At 34.1% G+C, this 17,749-nt stretch overlaps 1 protein-coding gene across 5 annotated transcripts in view; it reads right to left on the bottom strand.

The window, feature by feature from the left end:
• Positions 1-11,867: 11,867 nt before the first annotated feature.
• The window catches only part of LOC149791777 (uncharacterized), a 41,450-nt gene continuing 35,568 nt past the window's right edge, over positions 11,868-17,749 (bottom strand). Inside the window, exons 8-10 of one of the 5 annotated variants that reach the window (XR_016423395.1) lie at positions 13,887-13,943; positions 13,041-13,222; positions 12,419-12,536 (exon numbers count right to left, since the gene is read on the bottom strand). Coding sequence is in view for 3 of the 5 variants with exons in the window: in XM_089970285.1 (XP_089826411.1) it covers positions 11,954-12,536; positions 13,887-13,943 (640 nt within the window). In the remaining 2 variants the exon portion in view is untranslated. Of the gene's footprint in view, positions 13,223-13,886; positions 13,944-17,749 lie in introns of all 5 variants that reach the window. The other 4 variants (XR_016423396.1, XM_089970285.1, XM_089970288.1 and 1 more) reach the window with 4 other exon arrangements.

The following is a 17,749-nucleotide window of genomic DNA, read 5'->3' as shown; positions in this document are numbered from 1 at the left end:
CTGCAGTATGACAGTTTATAGTGATGTCTAGCACTGGGGTATCATGCCGCAGACATATAGCATGATGTCCCACCCAGTCACATAATCTTCACACCAGGCCGACCAATCCTAACACTAACCTCTTACTGCTGAGCGCCAAGCGAGGCAGCTGTTAAAACCAGCCAGTTTCGTGCCACCAAAGTGGTCGGTAACTAACTAACGGTATACTAATATATGCATTGCATTAAGGTTATTTTAGTACTGCGCAGCTTGCACTTATTTGAAATATTTAAAAGAGAGTTTGTAACTCTCTTATTTAAAATCAATATGAAACACAAATAATACCATGGTATATGAATTTTACTGCGATTATTTATATTCTTCCTTTCTAAAACACTATCCACCCCCACCCCACTCATATCACGCTGGTATTATATTGTTAAAAATTGGACTATGTAGGAAATGCCAATGAAACAAGTTTCTTTTAAAAGTGATATTTTGTGAATAAACCGAAGATTTAACTTTTATTTTATAATACATAATTATGTAAATAACATACATACATACATACATACATACATACATACATAGAGATCTTGCTTACCAGTTGTTGTTTCGGAATACACACTAGCCAGTTGAAACTGAAGGAAAACTGTGAATACTGAAATCAACATTGTAGCTTCAACAGCTTATCAAACTCCCAGACATATAAAGTGGATATGGTACATAAGAAACCTGACAATACTTTTTAGCATATGTTTAAAACAAAAATCATGATAAGATGACATGACAGATATGACAATGCAAGAAACAAATGTCATGATATCCTTTCAACCTGAAACCTGTCTACATTTGCCCATTAAATGATTGTGATGTGGTCGGTAGACTGTATTAATGTTCTCTATCACTTGGAGTGTTTGTTACATATTCAGCATTATGAAACACAAATAACACCATGGTGTATGAATTTTTACTGCGATTATTTATATTCTTCCTTTCTAAAACACTATCCACCCCCAACCCACTCATATCACGCTGGTATTATATTGTTAAAAATTGGACTATGTAGGAAATGCCAATGAAACAAGTTTCTTTTAATAGTGATATTTTGTGAATAAACCGAAGATTCAACTTTTATTTTATAATACATAATTATGTAAATAACATACATACATACATACATACATACATACATACATACATACATACATACATACATCCATCCATACATACATACGTACGTACATACATACATACATACATACATACATACATACATACATAGAGATCTTGCTTACCAGTTGTTGTTTCGGAATACACACTAGCCAGTTGAAACTGAAGGAAAACTGTGAATACTAAAATCAGCATTGTAGCTTCAACAGCATATCAAACTCCCAGACATATAAAGTGGATATATTACATAAGAAATCTGACAATACTTTTCAAGCATTTTAAATGATTGTGATGTGGTCGGTAGATTGTATTAATGTTCTCTATCACTGGGAATGTTTGATACATATTTCTCTATCACTGGGAATGTTTGGTACATATTCAGCACAATTCATTATGGATCAAATACGGACAGCTGCATTTTGATAGGAAATTATATTGTAAATGATGAAATCTTGAAATTATGTACTTCTAAAAGTGGAATCTAAAAGTAAAAATGTTCGCTGCTCTGTCGACAACTTAATTATTTTCCTTTATCACTTCTAAACCTCTTGTACTAGGCAACAAACTCAGTAAAAAAAAGTCTATAAGCTGTGCACCACCTTTAGAGCAAGGTTTCTTTTAGAAAAAAAACTTTCTGAGTGAGATTACAATTGGTTGTTTGTAAGCTGTTATTTCCTCATAGGGTTCCTCTGCAAACGTACATAAAAGATCAATAACAGTTATCACGAGGGCACTTAGGAAATGGGAATTCTAATACACCACTACAGAACAAATTTGATTTCATTTTATGATCCATTATACATTCGGTGTAAAAATTAGGCCTGTCGGGCTGACCAGAATTTGCGCGTAGGTGCAACAAAGGCCCCTTCATTGGCTGTAGCACAAATTTCTCATTTCAATAATAAAGGAGGTCACACAGACGCCCCCCATATATATATATATATATATATATATATATATATATATATATATATATATATATATATATATATATATATATATATATATATATATATATATATTCTTAAATTTTCGACATAGACTTGTTTGCTGTTACTTTCATTCTTTGGAATTATGTTTCGCCGAGAGTGATTTAGTCAGCAGAGTCTTAGACTAAGCTGCAATTTTCTTTTCTGCTATTCTAATATTTTGAATTCATGAAATATAATTCATATAGAGGCGTAATATTCATCAGTGTTGTCATGTATTTGTTCTTATCACCATGCCAACAGGAAACCGAATCACATATTTATTATGCATGCAAGATGGAAATCCAAGTTATTTAGTTTCACCGAGATATATTTCTTCAAAGCCCACATATGTTTATGTTATGTTGCTGTAAGGATGTCCCTCTCCTATTTCAGTCATCACATTATTTGTTTTGTTTATATGCTCGTCCAATTGAAATAAAAAACGTATTATATATTTAATACCTATTTATGCAATTATTATTATTATTATTATTATTATTATTATTATTATTATTATTATTATTATTGCCATTAGAAGTAGTAGTAGTAGTAGCTGTTGTTGTTGTTGTTGTTGTAACAGAAAATATGCATAGGCTTCTGATGCTAAATATTAAAACAGGTTTATTTTGGCAAAGACGCCAAAGTCATTATTAATCGTTATACCTATCCTATGGAAAAATGGTAACATCTTGGTCTTCCTCCATTTCCTAAGGTTAGACACTGTAATCCTCACGGCCATTTCTTGAGGTTGGACATTGTAATCCTCACGGCCACATTGTAATCCTCATGGCCATTTCTTTAGGTTAGACTGTAATCCTCACGGCCATTTCGTGAGGTTGGACATTGTAATCCTCACAGCCATTTCTTGAGGTTAGACACTGTAATCCTCAAGGCCATTTCTTGAGGTCAGACACTGCAATCCTCACGGTTATTTCTTGAGGTTAGACACTAATCCTCACGGCCCTTGGTCTGTTTAGTCCTACGGCCCATGTTGGACCACATTCATTTCACCTCAAAAATCAAACTAACTGCTCAACATGTCTTTCGGTATGTCTTGCTGATAAGGATACCATCAATATACAATGCTAAATGCACAAAGACATCTCCGGTAGCCCAAGTGGTTAAAGCGTCCGCCTCGGATGCAAGAGGTCGCGGGTTCGAATCCCCGCCGAGTCATACCAAAGACTTATTAAAAAATGGTATTAGTAGCTCCCTCGATTGGCGCTCAGCATTAAGAGGTTAGTGTTAAGACTGGTCGGCCAGGTGTCAGTATATATTATGACTGTGTGGGACATGATGCCAGACGTCTGCGGCAGGATTCCTCAGTGCTAGACAGCACTATCAACTGCCACACTGCAGACATTGTAGTGATATGACTGAGAAATTGTTAAAGGTACATTACAAGTCAAAATCACACACACACCATACATACATTATGGGATGCTGACAAGAGGTTCTGTTAATATCAGTGTGAACCAATGAACTGCTGGCAATGAAATAACTTGCTTTAGAACTGTCCATCGATCCAGATTATATGCAAAATTCTCATGCATGTAATGAAGCAACAACTGCAGCCACTTTTGTAATAATGACGCCTAAGACGGAGTAACTGTTGCTGAAAGTCCACGCAGAGAGAGAGAGAGAGAGAGAGAGAGAGAGAGAGAGAGAGAGAGAACACAATTTATACTGAACAAGATCGAGAAAGTTGTACTCGTTGGAATGAATCAAAAGCAACAGGTGATTTGAAACTTAGTAAATGCGGCGTAGAAAAGTCTTTATTCGTCATAAATATAGAATAACGATGCGCAATGAACCAGAATTACGGCCTTGTATTTCTTGTAAGATATGGGTGTTGTTAGCTTTCAAATAAATACCTTCTATAGCACAAACGGAAAAAAGCCACAACGACGAATAATCATTCAGTTCTCCTCATTTAAACATTTGTTCCACATGTAGTTTTATCAAGAAATATATATCTGAGAGAAACACTTCATAATGAATTAAAGGCAAGTCCATACTCTATAATCTATTCATGTGGAACAGTAGATGGCTATTGTTGAAACATTTAAAAGCTTCATAGAATGCTTTATTTACTCTCCATTCAGAACGTCTGTCATTCCATAAACTATTAAAAAATATGTAATCTAATACATATCGTTTGGCAAGTGTCTACCTGTGACATAGTATCTTAGAGAAATTAATACTAGCATATCGAAATGGAGAATTGTGACAATATTTCTTGGATGCTTCGGCGTGAAAGGTGAAACAATATGTGTGCGCGTTTGCATATGTATATATATGTTTGCATGTATACGTGTGTATATAAAATTTTCTTTATGGTATGTGAACTCGAACTAAACACATATTCTGTAAATCAGCTACCTTTGGAAAGCGTCACCAAGAGGTTAAGGGGTTGCTCTGACGGAGAACATAGAGAAGGAGTTACAGTGAGGAGAATTTTAACAAAACTACAACTCTTCGAAAGAAGATTCCTTAAGAAATATAAAACCACGAAAACCATAAAACGTCTTACTCCCCTCCCCACCTAAACCCCAATTTACAACAGATCACCCCAAAGCACTGGCAATATATCGAATCCTCCGAACATCTCAAGAGATATATCAAGAAGTTCCTATGGTTGCGTACGGTGGACTTAAAGCTCTGAAGGACCATCTGGTGCGTGCCAAAGTAGCATCCAACAAAAGCACAGATTCAGACACAAACCGCTGCAAAATCAAATCTTCCTAATGTGCACAAAAACTCAGAAACTAAATCGTTCAGAAATTCGACGACAGCGGTTAGCATCATGATCAATCAGAAACTAGCGAGTCAAACTAGAAAGGTAATCAGTCTTCTAACAAGTAAAATCTTTGCAACTCTTCATGTTTGGGAAACTGTTGATTCAAAAAAAAGCAAATGAATAACCACTAGAACGTCATTCGCAACAAAATCTATGCGAAACTCATCCACCGCGACAACTCGACAATGGATTCATTCCAGTCCATCGAGAAACTACTAATTAAATCTAAGCTCAAGTGGACGGATATAGAACGCATACGAAAGAGGCAATATTGGACGCTACAACGGAAAATTAACAGGTAGCTCGGCTTAAATAAAAAGTCTAACTGGCATCAGTTTTATCAAATGGTACACATTTTTTCAATAATATTTCCTCAAATAACTGCTTAGATTTATTATTATTATTATCATTATTATTATTACTATTATTATTATTATTATTATTATTATTATTATTATTATTAGTGGTAGTAGTAGTAGTATATCTCGCAGCACCATTCTCTTAAATCATTTACTTTAGTACCTCCATGCATAATTTTACCAGAATATAATTTCTGTTGTAAATTTTATACATGGCGATGATAATTCGGCACGCATGGTTTCTGTCCTTTATCCCCAAGCTGAAATTAGCTCCTAACACTTAGCTTAACTGTGAGATAAGCACTATAATCCTTTCTTTGATTTCTGTTATGCAACTTTGTTGGGATGACGACAGTCTAAAATAGACATTTAGATTACCCGTTTAAAGACCGCTTTTCTTCCTTCCATCTGTTTATATCATGTTGGAAGATTTCCTCCTTGTCATCCAAACATGTGAGAGACAAAAATATCCCTTTACTTTTGTGCTTTATGTTTGTTTTGTGGATGTAAACTGTTTCTTTCCCTTACAAAGAGCTTCATTAGCTTAAAATGTTGACACACACACACACACACACACACACATATATATATATATATATATATATATATATATATATATATATATATATATATATATATATATATATATATATATATATATATATGCACGCAAATAATACTGTCATACAGCTCTATCTCTCTCTCTCTCTCTCTCTCTGTCTCCTTAGCTTATTTTCTTTCAGCTGACAGTGACACAACCTAGTTGTTTTTACAGAATTCACACATTTAATTTGTCTTTTCAAACACGTTTAAATATTATAATAATAGTTAAACTAACCTGAAGTCAATAAACATACTAAAAACAACCGAACTAATTGTTCTCCGTGATACGAATGGTACTTTATGCTCTGTTTTGGAATATCTTTATGCTGATTGTCTTCAAATTTCACGAGTGCGTATCTACGGATATACCTCTCTGCCTGTTCCAACCCCATTAACCCAAACCATCAAGCTCCATTAAAAAATTTTGCGAGAAAAACTACTCATTTAATAGAGTATTTTCTTTTATTGAAATAGTTAAAATGATACGTTTGAAACGCTCAATATACAGGTGCATCTTGGGGCTTTGCAATCAAGGGCCCCATGCCAAGGGTTCCTACTCCGCAGATTTCTGATCCACCTCTTACTGACAAACCCACCTACTCCCCGAAAAAAATGTGGATCTGAGTCTGGTCTGAACTTCGATCTTCTGTAATATAAAGTGCCTATTATACCCAAGATACTGGACTATTCGATCATATACATTCAGCTTCCTTACTCATTGTCTGATTCACATATGGATTTATGAGTTTTTCTATATAATTCGTCATTTTCTTCTCAGCATGGCACAAATTACAACAAAAGGGTTTTTGAGTCACATTTTGCTATTGGAACATTTTCAACTTTTGTTTAGTTTCATCTCTATATTTGTTTAATTCTTTACTGCTCTCTTTATTACGCAACAAAATACGAAGATACGAAAAACGGACATTACTGACGTCATTCTCATCATGTACGTCACGTCTTGACGGATGATGTATGACATTGCTGAAGAGTTTAAAGACAAATCACATTGTATCTGCGCATCCTAACATACTGGTTTCATGGCACTTTTTTAAATCTTTGCCATAGCCTTGATTATTTTTTAGTGTTTGTATAACTACCTATTTGTCAATATTTTTTTTACCCTAATTGCATTAAATAAAGGATCTGCTTGAATAAAATAAATATTCTAAGCTGCTAGGAGAGAGATAGGTACTGACGGACATGTAGACGGACAAATGTACAAATCTGAGACTGGAAGATGATCAACGTAAATGCATAAAATTTGGAGCTTATAATGCTTGTTATATTACTGAAAACATTTCTTTCAACACACAATTTCTGTGACTAACATAACAATATCTTGCCTGTTCACTTGAAAGGACACTACTACTACTACTACTACTACTACTACTACTGATACAAATGAGTTGTGGAGTCAAATTAAAATAAAATTTCTACTTTGTATTATAGGCTCAGATAAATTATCAATGGCATGATTCAATGTAAGCGTTATGGAATAGAAACAAATAATATTCATTTCCGAAGGTATTTGGTCTGTATTGAAAACAATAGAGATATAGAATTGTCAAATATTCCCGACAATACATGTTAAAATGAATAAATCAAAACAAAAGATTCGTGATTTACGGAAATCCTTGAGTTGGTGATTCGTACATTTAAAAAGGAACAAACTTAAAAAGAAAACAAATCACGGAAATAATTTGAAAATTTACATAATTATGATTCGATCTAATGGGAGATATTTGTTTCCGTCGCAAATGACGGTCGATTTCCTTGTTTTTCTGCGATATTTCTCTTAAAACATGCAAAGTTTCTTATTCATTTTAAGCAATTTTATTTGTATGTCACTATACCGTGCTTTTCAGAAAACGTCTAAGAAAATGTATTGCATTTACTGTGTGTCCGTCTCATAGTCAAAAATCTGCAGAAGGTAATCTGGATTGGTCGTGTAGACATTATACAGCAATCCACTTTTTTGCGCTGAAACAAACGTGGTAAGAAACGCTTTAAATTGGGAAAAGAGAACGTAAAAAAGGAAGTAAAGACTAACCTTGACGAATCGTGTACTGTGCTTGTGGTGGTTAAACTGTTAGCTGCCGAATGTCAGCTAAAACAGTTGATTCAAATTAGGCCAGATAGGGTTATGCAAACTGTGTGATTTGGCAAGAAACAGTTTATACCACGTTAAACGGAGAAGAAAAAGAGGAAATCTCTTTCACTTGCCGTCTTTGTATAGTGTTGCCTTTGATTCCAGTGTAATTACACATTTCAGTGTATTTCTGCTCTCGTCTTCAAAACCCTCTTATGAAAGAATACCTTCTCAGCATCCTAGAAATTACGCAAATCGATTTTAGAGAATAAAAATATAATCATCCTTGCAATCGTCTAGTTCATAAGTGCTGTAATATTGACAAAGTTAAAAGAAAACATGTTTGTTTATGTATCTTTCCTTATGAAACCATAAAACGATTAACGCTGCCAGTTGCTCTTTGTAAATTTTGCATGCGATAGTTTCTTTTTGTATGCCTTTATTGACAAAAACAGAGCCTTCCATTTCTATAGTTAAAACCGCGTCCATAGTACAGCATGTTTCTCAAGCAATAGTAAAGTAGATTCTGCCCTCAGAGCAAGTTTGATAATATTTAATGATTTAGGTCGAGATTGCAGACTTATAATTTTGATCGTAATGTTTTAAAGTATTTTCAAAACGACGACAATACGCGTTTAGCTCACAACCACAGTTGCTGCCGTTCTACAAGTTGTTAAAGCGTGACTCAAATTTAAGCACCATGATAGTTATTGAACAGTTTGTTCCTAATTTTAACACGAAAAATGCTTGTAAATTACGATATAAGAGGGTGAAAGAGAGAGCGCGTTGGGGAACTGAATCTTTGCTTAGCCTCTATTCTATTAAGGACTCCAATATGTACGAAACTGTAAAAGTAGGCCCATACTGTCACAATCTTTACTGAAGTTTAATATAGTCCTGGAATAGTCATATACACGATGTAACAGCAAAATGTGTATGGATGTATGTATGTATGTACTTTCTCAGCGCACTTAGTAATATTCAAATTGAAGTTCTATGTACCTGACCTTTCATACAGATCATCACATTCGCAGGATGTACTGTAATTGAGACAAAAACAAATGATAATATTTGTTAAATTTACACGTAATCAGCCCAGTCAATCAAATAACATGTACTTGTTGTACGTGTTTAATTCATCTTGTTTTAACGCGTGCATAAGCGATGGGCATAGATGTGAAAATCTTTAATGTGCAGAGATTTTCATAGGAAAATGTTTCTAATGTTTTCACTGGCAGACATATCCAAATGCAATGACATACGAAACCCATAAACCCAGATTCGTACTAAAGTGATTCTAATGAAATTTGTGTTGATATCAAAATCTGTTATGATTCAGATTAGAAGTTGATATTGAATAAGGTTTAAATGTGATTCATATGTCACAAATTCATTTTCAGCAGTTTGTTTTTTACCTTTACAGAATCAACATTTTTCGGGAGTTGAAGTTCATATCAGTTATAATTTCTCTCTGATTCGAGTACAGTCCCTATCCAGGGATAAAAACTAGTCAGCATTGAGCAGCTTCGGCCCATATCTGCAGTCGAATTTGGCTGGAGACACCTTACTTCTTAATGCAAATCTTTCATCTCGTAATATGGAGGTTTGGCTGTGGCTATAGAGCTCATTACTTTACAAAAGCTTCCAGAGTACACATATCGCTCAGGCATGCAGTGTCCGATAATATAGAAACGTGCAAATAGTACGTGTCACCAAGAAACTTCAAAGCTATGTTCTTCACCTTGTCGCAGACAAATTATCGATTGGTATACGCCAGTAAGATTGGAAAGTTTCGTACTGTATGTGAAATCAGTCCTTACGACTTCTTTTTGAGACAAAGTCCAAAGAATTAATTGGAGGACATGATAATGGAATATTGAGATAAAACGCAATACATACACTTTGCTTTCCGTTATTGTACAATTGTATGTCGTTATGGGTCATAACTCTGAACATCCACAACTACAGTCGATCTGCATGGTCCACCATGGAACAACATATCTATGCCTACGCTCTTGGTAGTCCCGCATGGAGCATAGTAATCACACTATCGCACAGATCATTCACCTATATTACTTGTTTAGTGGTTCAATTTATGTTTGTGTGTGTGCAAAACCTGATTGTATAGTTTCCACAGTTAAAACTAGTACATGTTTTTCATCCCCGTTCCTGAAAGCAACAATTGTAAACAATATTATTGACACCAAAATCGGTTAAAGGATTATGAACATCTGGCATAAACAAAATACATCCTTTACTGCTGCAAGGGTATTAAACACAGTCATGCAATATCCATTTGTGAATTGCTATTTATTCAGTATGTCAAGCTGTTGCACTGATATGTGGTTAAGGTTAAGATTTCTACATACAAATACATTTACACGAGATGAAAACGATGATCTGAATAGCGTCATAATCCATAATACGTTAAGTAATCCATTTTTGTCCACAATAAGTGTGGCAAGTGGGATGACTTTTAGAAAATGTTTTATTTTAAGTGTATCTTACACAGCACTATCACCCGCTATGTGAGCGCCTCTGCAGGCTAAAAGTCTAACCAAATAGTTCCACAGAGAAGAATCATTTACTATATCTGCTGCGATGACTTGCTCGTTTAATTGTTTTATGCCTTAATTGCAATTTGAATTAAGGAAACGTCATTGTAAAAATGTTTTAACATAAATTTTGCACACCATTAAATTGAAAATCCTCATTGGAACACTTCTGTTGATACACCTTTAGTTCCCGAGGTAAGTAATTCCAAACGACGTCCGTAAACATATTATGTCGTTTGAAAACGGCGAATATTGCAGATGTTCTCCAATGTGAATGCACTTGTGTGCAATCTTGACCTAAAAAACATGCGTCATTACATACAACGTTTCACCCATACCTACTCTGTGTGTGTGTGTGTGTGTGTGTGTGTGTGTGTGTGTGTGTGTGTGTGTGTGTGTACACGTGCTGTTACAAAATGTTTGCCTTTTACGACTAAGTTCGGCTGCAATGCAAAATTCCTAAATGGCTTTTGTATACAGGTGACGTCTGGAGGAAGTTATCGCTCTCAAATTTCCGTTATGACAAAATTAGGGATTATGAACCGAACAGCATTATCATTAGCATTATCATTAGTGGTATTATCATCATCATTATTTCACATGTATCATTATTAGTATTATTAGTAGTAGTAGTAGTAGTAGTAGTAGTAGTAGTAGTTGACAACCAAGTTACATGATTTAGTCCACCTATTTAGCAAAAATAAAAATAAAAAATTTAATAAAATAAGTTCCACAAAAGGATACTGTATCCTCAATCCTTTTGCGTTTTACTTGCCAATGACAAGAGGTATTATCAAATTTTCTGTTGAGAAATAACAGTGTGTGAATCTATCTGTATCCGACTCCACTAATTTAAATATATAACGATTATATTAACGACAACGCACCGTATATATATATATATATATATATATATATATATATATATATATATATATATATATATATATATATATATATATATATATATATACATATGACTATTTGGTGGTTTAATTTGCAAAACCGTAAGTTCCTTTTACATTTTTCAACTGTATTCTAAGGAACTAAATTATTTGTTAATTTTACAAAGTTTGTTGCCTCTCACTCTTTTCCATTACTTATTTTAAGATATATATAAAGTGAGAAAATGTATGGGAAGAGAGAGAATTTTTAATTATTATGTATGTTAGATGATTTTAATTTGTCCCCGACTGAAAATAATCTACAAACCATCTTGAAAACACGCACATACCCAACAGAGGAATGAACGAAGTCGGGGATATAATATAGACACACACACAGACGCACTCCATAATAAAATAACATAATGCCGGTCTTTCTCGGATAGTTTTATTGAAAAGATCAGAATATTTTGTACACATAATAAGTAGGGCAGATAATGTTTCTTAGGATTTTTAAAGTGTCGGATCTATTCAAAATCAGATATTATCGTAATGACATTCCAATGGCATATCGACCCGATTGAAGTTCTCGTAAAGATTCGTGTTCTCTGTGTCCAAAACAATCGTGCTGTCTCTTTCATTCGCATGAATCGACATGTATTTTTGAGGGTCAAGAGTTTCTCTAGCGGGAAACAATCCTTTCTCATTTTTGCTGGACTTTGCTTCTTTGCAAAGAGCGGCATGCTTTGTCAATAGCTCCTTTCCTTGGATATGAAAGCGTGTTGTGGAATTGTTAGTGTTAATGGGATTTTCGTACAACCCAAGTTGCGGATCGATATGATCGTAACGCTCGTTACAAAGAAGGGCATGCTTTCTCAGAAATGCGTGTCCTTGAATATGATAGCGAGATGTAGGATTTTTTGCGGTAGTGGGATTCTCGTACAACCCAAGTTGCGGAACGAAATTATCGTAACCTTCGTCGTCACGGACGTCTCTTGGATCATTTCCTTGGCCTTCTGTACACTCCTCGATCTTGTAGTCGTTACAAGGCGTCGATTTGCTCTCTGATTCATTATGCATAAAATGGTCTCGGGGCAGAGTTTCTCGATCTTGTTTTCGCCTGAAAGAGTGAACAGAGAAATGAATTTTGCTGCTCCGAAATATTGCAATTTTTGAAAAGATCTTAAAAGATAACTACGGCAAAACGTTTCAGTGGTTTATTTTCCATATATCATTTAATTCTATGATTGTGCATTAAGCCCAGCCTAGGATCTAGGCTTTATAACTTTTCGATCCTTTCTAAATTTCTAAAACCAAACTTCAAAAAGTGATTTCTGGGAAATCATAAATTACCTAATTACTTAGTATTTCTTTTCTATATTACCGCCAGCGTAATCTTTGCTGTCAAAAGTCATTTGCAAAAATATACAACTTTTAAAGCATTTTGGTTGTTATAGTACCAGGAACATATAGTTGAACACGCGAAATATAAACACGGCAAGGTAGTCCAAACTATATATAACATGACACGACAACCGCTCCGGTGGCCTAGTGGTTAGAGCTTCCGAATCGGATGCGGGAGGTCGTGGGTTCGATAACCGGCTGAATCATACCAAAGACTTACAAAAATGGTACTAACAGCTGCCTCGCTAGGCACTCAGCATTAAGAGGTTAGTGTTAGGACTGGTAGGCCTCATGTCAGGATGATGTGACTGGGTGGGACATCATGCTACATGTATGCGGCATGATGCCCCAGTGCTAGACATCATTATAAACTGCTACACCGCAGACATCGTAGCGATATGACTGAAAAATTGTTAAAGCTACGTTAAAAATCCAAATCACGCACACGCACACACACACATACATACATATATCTAACAGGACAATAACTATTTACTTCTTCATTCTTTATTGGGTACATTTATCACATTGGAAATCTATAAAAATGTAAATCCCTACTTTGTTGATGGATGTTTGTTATTTTTGTTGATGGATATTTGTTATTGCCTTGAGTTAATATTTTACGAATTGCGTATGCAGTCGAATTAGATGTTAGCGCTATTATTATATGGATATGGTTCCACAAGGGGTATTTGAAAAGGTCTTAATATTATTGAAAGCATTTTGTTTCTTTAGGTCAGTAAATAAATGCAACACCAATCAATAAGGAAAAATGACGCTCTAAATAATTATATAAAGCGATATGTAAAGCACACTTGATATCTGCTGATATAATAATTATATAAAGCGATATGTAAAGCACACTTGATATCTGATGATGTAATAATTACATAAAGCGATATGTGAAGCACACTTGATATCTGCTGATGTGACTGTTCACTCTGTCAATCGATGTAAGCACTATCATGCAATTAAACTGTGGATTGAGTTGTATATTCTGAGTATAACATCGAATGGAAATTGTGAAACTTTCAGCTCACCATAATTCTCAGACAGGTATATTTACCAATACTGAAAGTCACTTAATTCCAACGTTCTTTGCTCTTCGGCTCCATTTCGTGCGCTATGGCAAGTAAAATAGAAACCAGACAACCAATTGAAAACAGTTTTAACGAACAGAAAAAACCCCAATAATTTTATTAAAATGATTTTATGAGTATTAATTGTCTCTGTATTTGGAAAACAGATGTACACCGTAATCATTGAGATGTACTACAAATATTCAAATATGAGAAAAATGAGGATAATACATGATGATGATTTGACCATAGCAAGTATGGAAAATGTGAAACAAATCAAATTGGCAAAGATAATTATAATGTTAGAGTTCACGAATTCTGCTAGAATAAGATATTATTGTTATGTTATTGTTATGCATTTAATTTGAAACGAGAAGACTTTATATAGACATAAAATGGAGCAGTCCACTCCATGACATTCGAACTATTACATTTACAAAATAACATGTGTAACCTAGGAAGTTGTTGAATGACTGAAAGATGAAATGATATCCAACAATGCTGTTTTTTATTATAATAAATGTTTCCAGGAAATGTGTGATCAAGAATATATTTAAGAGTGTGACGTTGTTCTTCTGAGTTTATCGTGGTATAAACTGGCAGATGCGAAGTCACACACCACATAACGCCCCCACCGTTTTTATTTCGTGCAGTGTGTATGCCTTCGAGGTTAGTGTTTACGCTAGTTACTTTCCACGTGACTCCACTTATAGAAGTTAATATAAAGTAGTTCTCCGTACAGTTTATACATAAATAAACGCAATTGGGTCTGATCACATGATCATGTTCGACCAATGGAAATCTTTCTTGCATTTATCAACTGGTGCAACTGCAATTATTTAAAATTGATAATACAACGATTGCCTGTATAATCAAAATATAACTTTGCCAGAAAATAAATCTATTTAGATCACACCACCATGATGTATATACATTAGCTCTACTTCTTTGTCTTTGTGGGGCAACATGAGATACTGTGAATAATGCATTATAACTTTGAAAATAACCCTACCTTCATTTCTTACTTTCTTTAGCAATATGATCAAATGGGTAATCAGGCTGCATGAAGGACTTTGTACATTTATATTGTTTAGTTGCAATCACACCAGTTGCAAAAACTCAGCCAATTACAAATTTACAACAGTTTTGGAATTGGTTTCGCACATTAGCCGATTTAATTGATTGTCCTTAGGAGGTTTTATTTGGTATAGCATGCTTAAAAATATACCAGCGGTCAAATAATAAAACTATTAGTTTCAACAAACATTTTTAGGTCTTCAATTGTTGAATTTTCGTCTTCTTTATTTCTTCTCTCTACCTTAATTTGCAACAAGCATAAAGGTAAAGGTAAAAATGACTTGCATAGTGGTCGCGAAATAATCTACACTCTCTTTCAGGTAATCTTTACACCAATAAAATACATCAAGAAAACAAATCCCCGAAACATAATAATTTAGAAAATTGAAATCTTTAAAAAAATTAAAATCATTTAACAAGATTTATAATGATTTGTGTAATGCCACGTCATTTGTACTGTATGTGACTGAATTACAAAACATGAAGGTATGATCCATAATGATTTAAATGGAGATCGCATTATTCCTTGTGTTTCGATTGACATATATGAGACAGAAAAGGATATAAATATTTTCCCTCCAAGAATAAACTATGCTTGAGCGAAAGTGAAAGCATATTGTTTAAAAAATGCAAAACTGCCAGCGAAAACCCAAGTAAAATAAAACAGGAAAGATGTGGCTTTGTTTGAAATTGTCAATGTTATTACCAAGGAGATTGTGTAAAATAACACAGGAAAGAGCTGGGGACATTCAAAACTGACATAATTATTGTTCTTTTGTGTAACTTTCATTATCATATAGTCCACTTCTTTTCTTTCTCTTAATGACCTAAATATTAATAATCAAACACTCCAGTTAAACTGCATTTGTTGTAATTAATTGTTATAAGTAAGAAAAGATCGATTACAAAACATACATGACGATTGTATGTGTTCTTTTTAGCAGGTGATTAAATGAGATGTTTCTGTTTAAGTCTCATCAACAGGGCACTTAGTGCGATATAAGCAATGTTAACTTGCATTAGAAAAGCTACCAATAAGGTGTGAATAACCTTTAACATTTAGGTGCTATTCTTGTTTCACTACCTAGTATTTATCCATATCATAAACTGATAGAAATTTACTTTTTAATTTCTTTTTAATTCTAAGATCATGGCATGGGACAAAAGATTGTTGTTCATACTGGACTGGGGTATTGTAATAGGTTTTCTTGATTTGGTAGCATCCGTTGTTTCCAACAACTTGTTAGTTAACGTTTGAACAGTCATTTTTATGCTCAATTGGTTGTAGTAGAATTTTTATTTCTAGTCATATTCTAAAATTCCATTGGGAGATGAGGCTTCTCATATCATTCTTGTCCTTTTAGACGTTGTGAAATTATTCTGGTTTATGTAAATATTGAGAGAAACATTGTGTTGCCAAGCAAAAGGCAAATGCGAATATTAAAGGAGTATTCCAAATAAAGGTGGAAGTGGCTTAGTTAATGCATTACGCTGTACATACTATGGGAATAAATTCATACATAAAAATAAAATAAAAATTTGGGCATATATTCATAGCATCCTTTTCAACCTACCGTTGCACAAAGATAGCCAATAGTAACTCCTTCAGACATAGTGATGCAAACAATTAATACAAAGCAATCATGTGTCCAAGAACTACAAGAAACAGAGACATTAGTATATGATTTCAACGAACATATTCAAGGTGAAACTATTTCATCTGTTGAGTTAAGGGGAAACTAAAGAGAATTAAAAGGCTTTGGGTAGGATTTAACGGTTGTTTAGTCAAACATATGAAACACCGAAACCTATGACAGCAGAAGGTAGTGGAAACAACTGTATATGGAGTATATTTACAGTCGTAACTTGCAACTGTAAGTTAGATCGCATAAACTGTTGGAAAGTGTAGAAAGTTCAGGAGATTACATAGATGAACATTTAGCAGATCCAGACCGTAGCTTTACAATCAATCACGTGATGCAAGTGACGTAATGAGGAAGCGATACCCTACGATTATGTAAGAGTTTTAAATAGTGGTTAAATAGAAAGGTGCAAAAATTATGACAGTTATTACAGTTATCTGCATGATTCCGAAAACTCAAGAACTATTGCTCTGTCTGTGACAAATTTAGTATAAAGTAGTTTTTCCTAAACCTAATCCCGTTCCTCTGTCTTTTGCTCATACACTTGCTTCACGTGTTTCTATTCCTGCTACATTTGCTTCAGGCTAATCTTTTTTAACATTAAAAACGATTTAAAATATTGCTAATCATTTGTGCTTCAAGCAGTCAAACAAAAAGTCGGCATTATCTGGAATTCATGGCAGCGTTACATCCTCATCTTTGAAAGCCGATGGACAGCTTGATTTGCTTATAAATCGACACGTCTTTTCTTTTCAGTTGGTCATGCCAATTTACTTAAATGATTAGTTGAGTTATTGTTTGCAGTTGTCATTAAAAATGTGGAAATTTGAAGAAAAAAACATAATGCATAAAATTGTAATTTATAAAATATGATAAAATTTGAAATGTTTATTTTTAAATCTGCTTTTGTGGGTATTAGCATGAATAAAACATTTTCCGTTCAAGATCTTTGTCTTTAAAATGATGTTCAGTTGCAGTTGCCATGGTGTTATTGTCCACACAGTTTTACCGAAGTCCTCGTCTTGTGTATGTCTTTGACGACTTCTTACAGGCAGTGTATAATTTGTTGGAATTATATTTTGTTTCCAACGTCCTTCGTTTATAGCAGTGTTAAATCACAGTTTGAAACA

This window comes from Sinohyriopsis cumingii, chromosome 9, assembly GCF_028554795.1.
Source record: "Sinohyriopsis cumingii isolate HCF-2022 chromosome 9, ASM2855479v2, whole genome shotgun sequence".
NCBI lineage: Eukaryota > Metazoa > Mollusca > Bivalvia > Unionida > Unionidae > Sinohyriopsis > Sinohyriopsis cumingii.
Note: the sequence above shows the minus strand (reverse complement) of the source record. Positions and strands in the feature narration are given on the sequence as shown.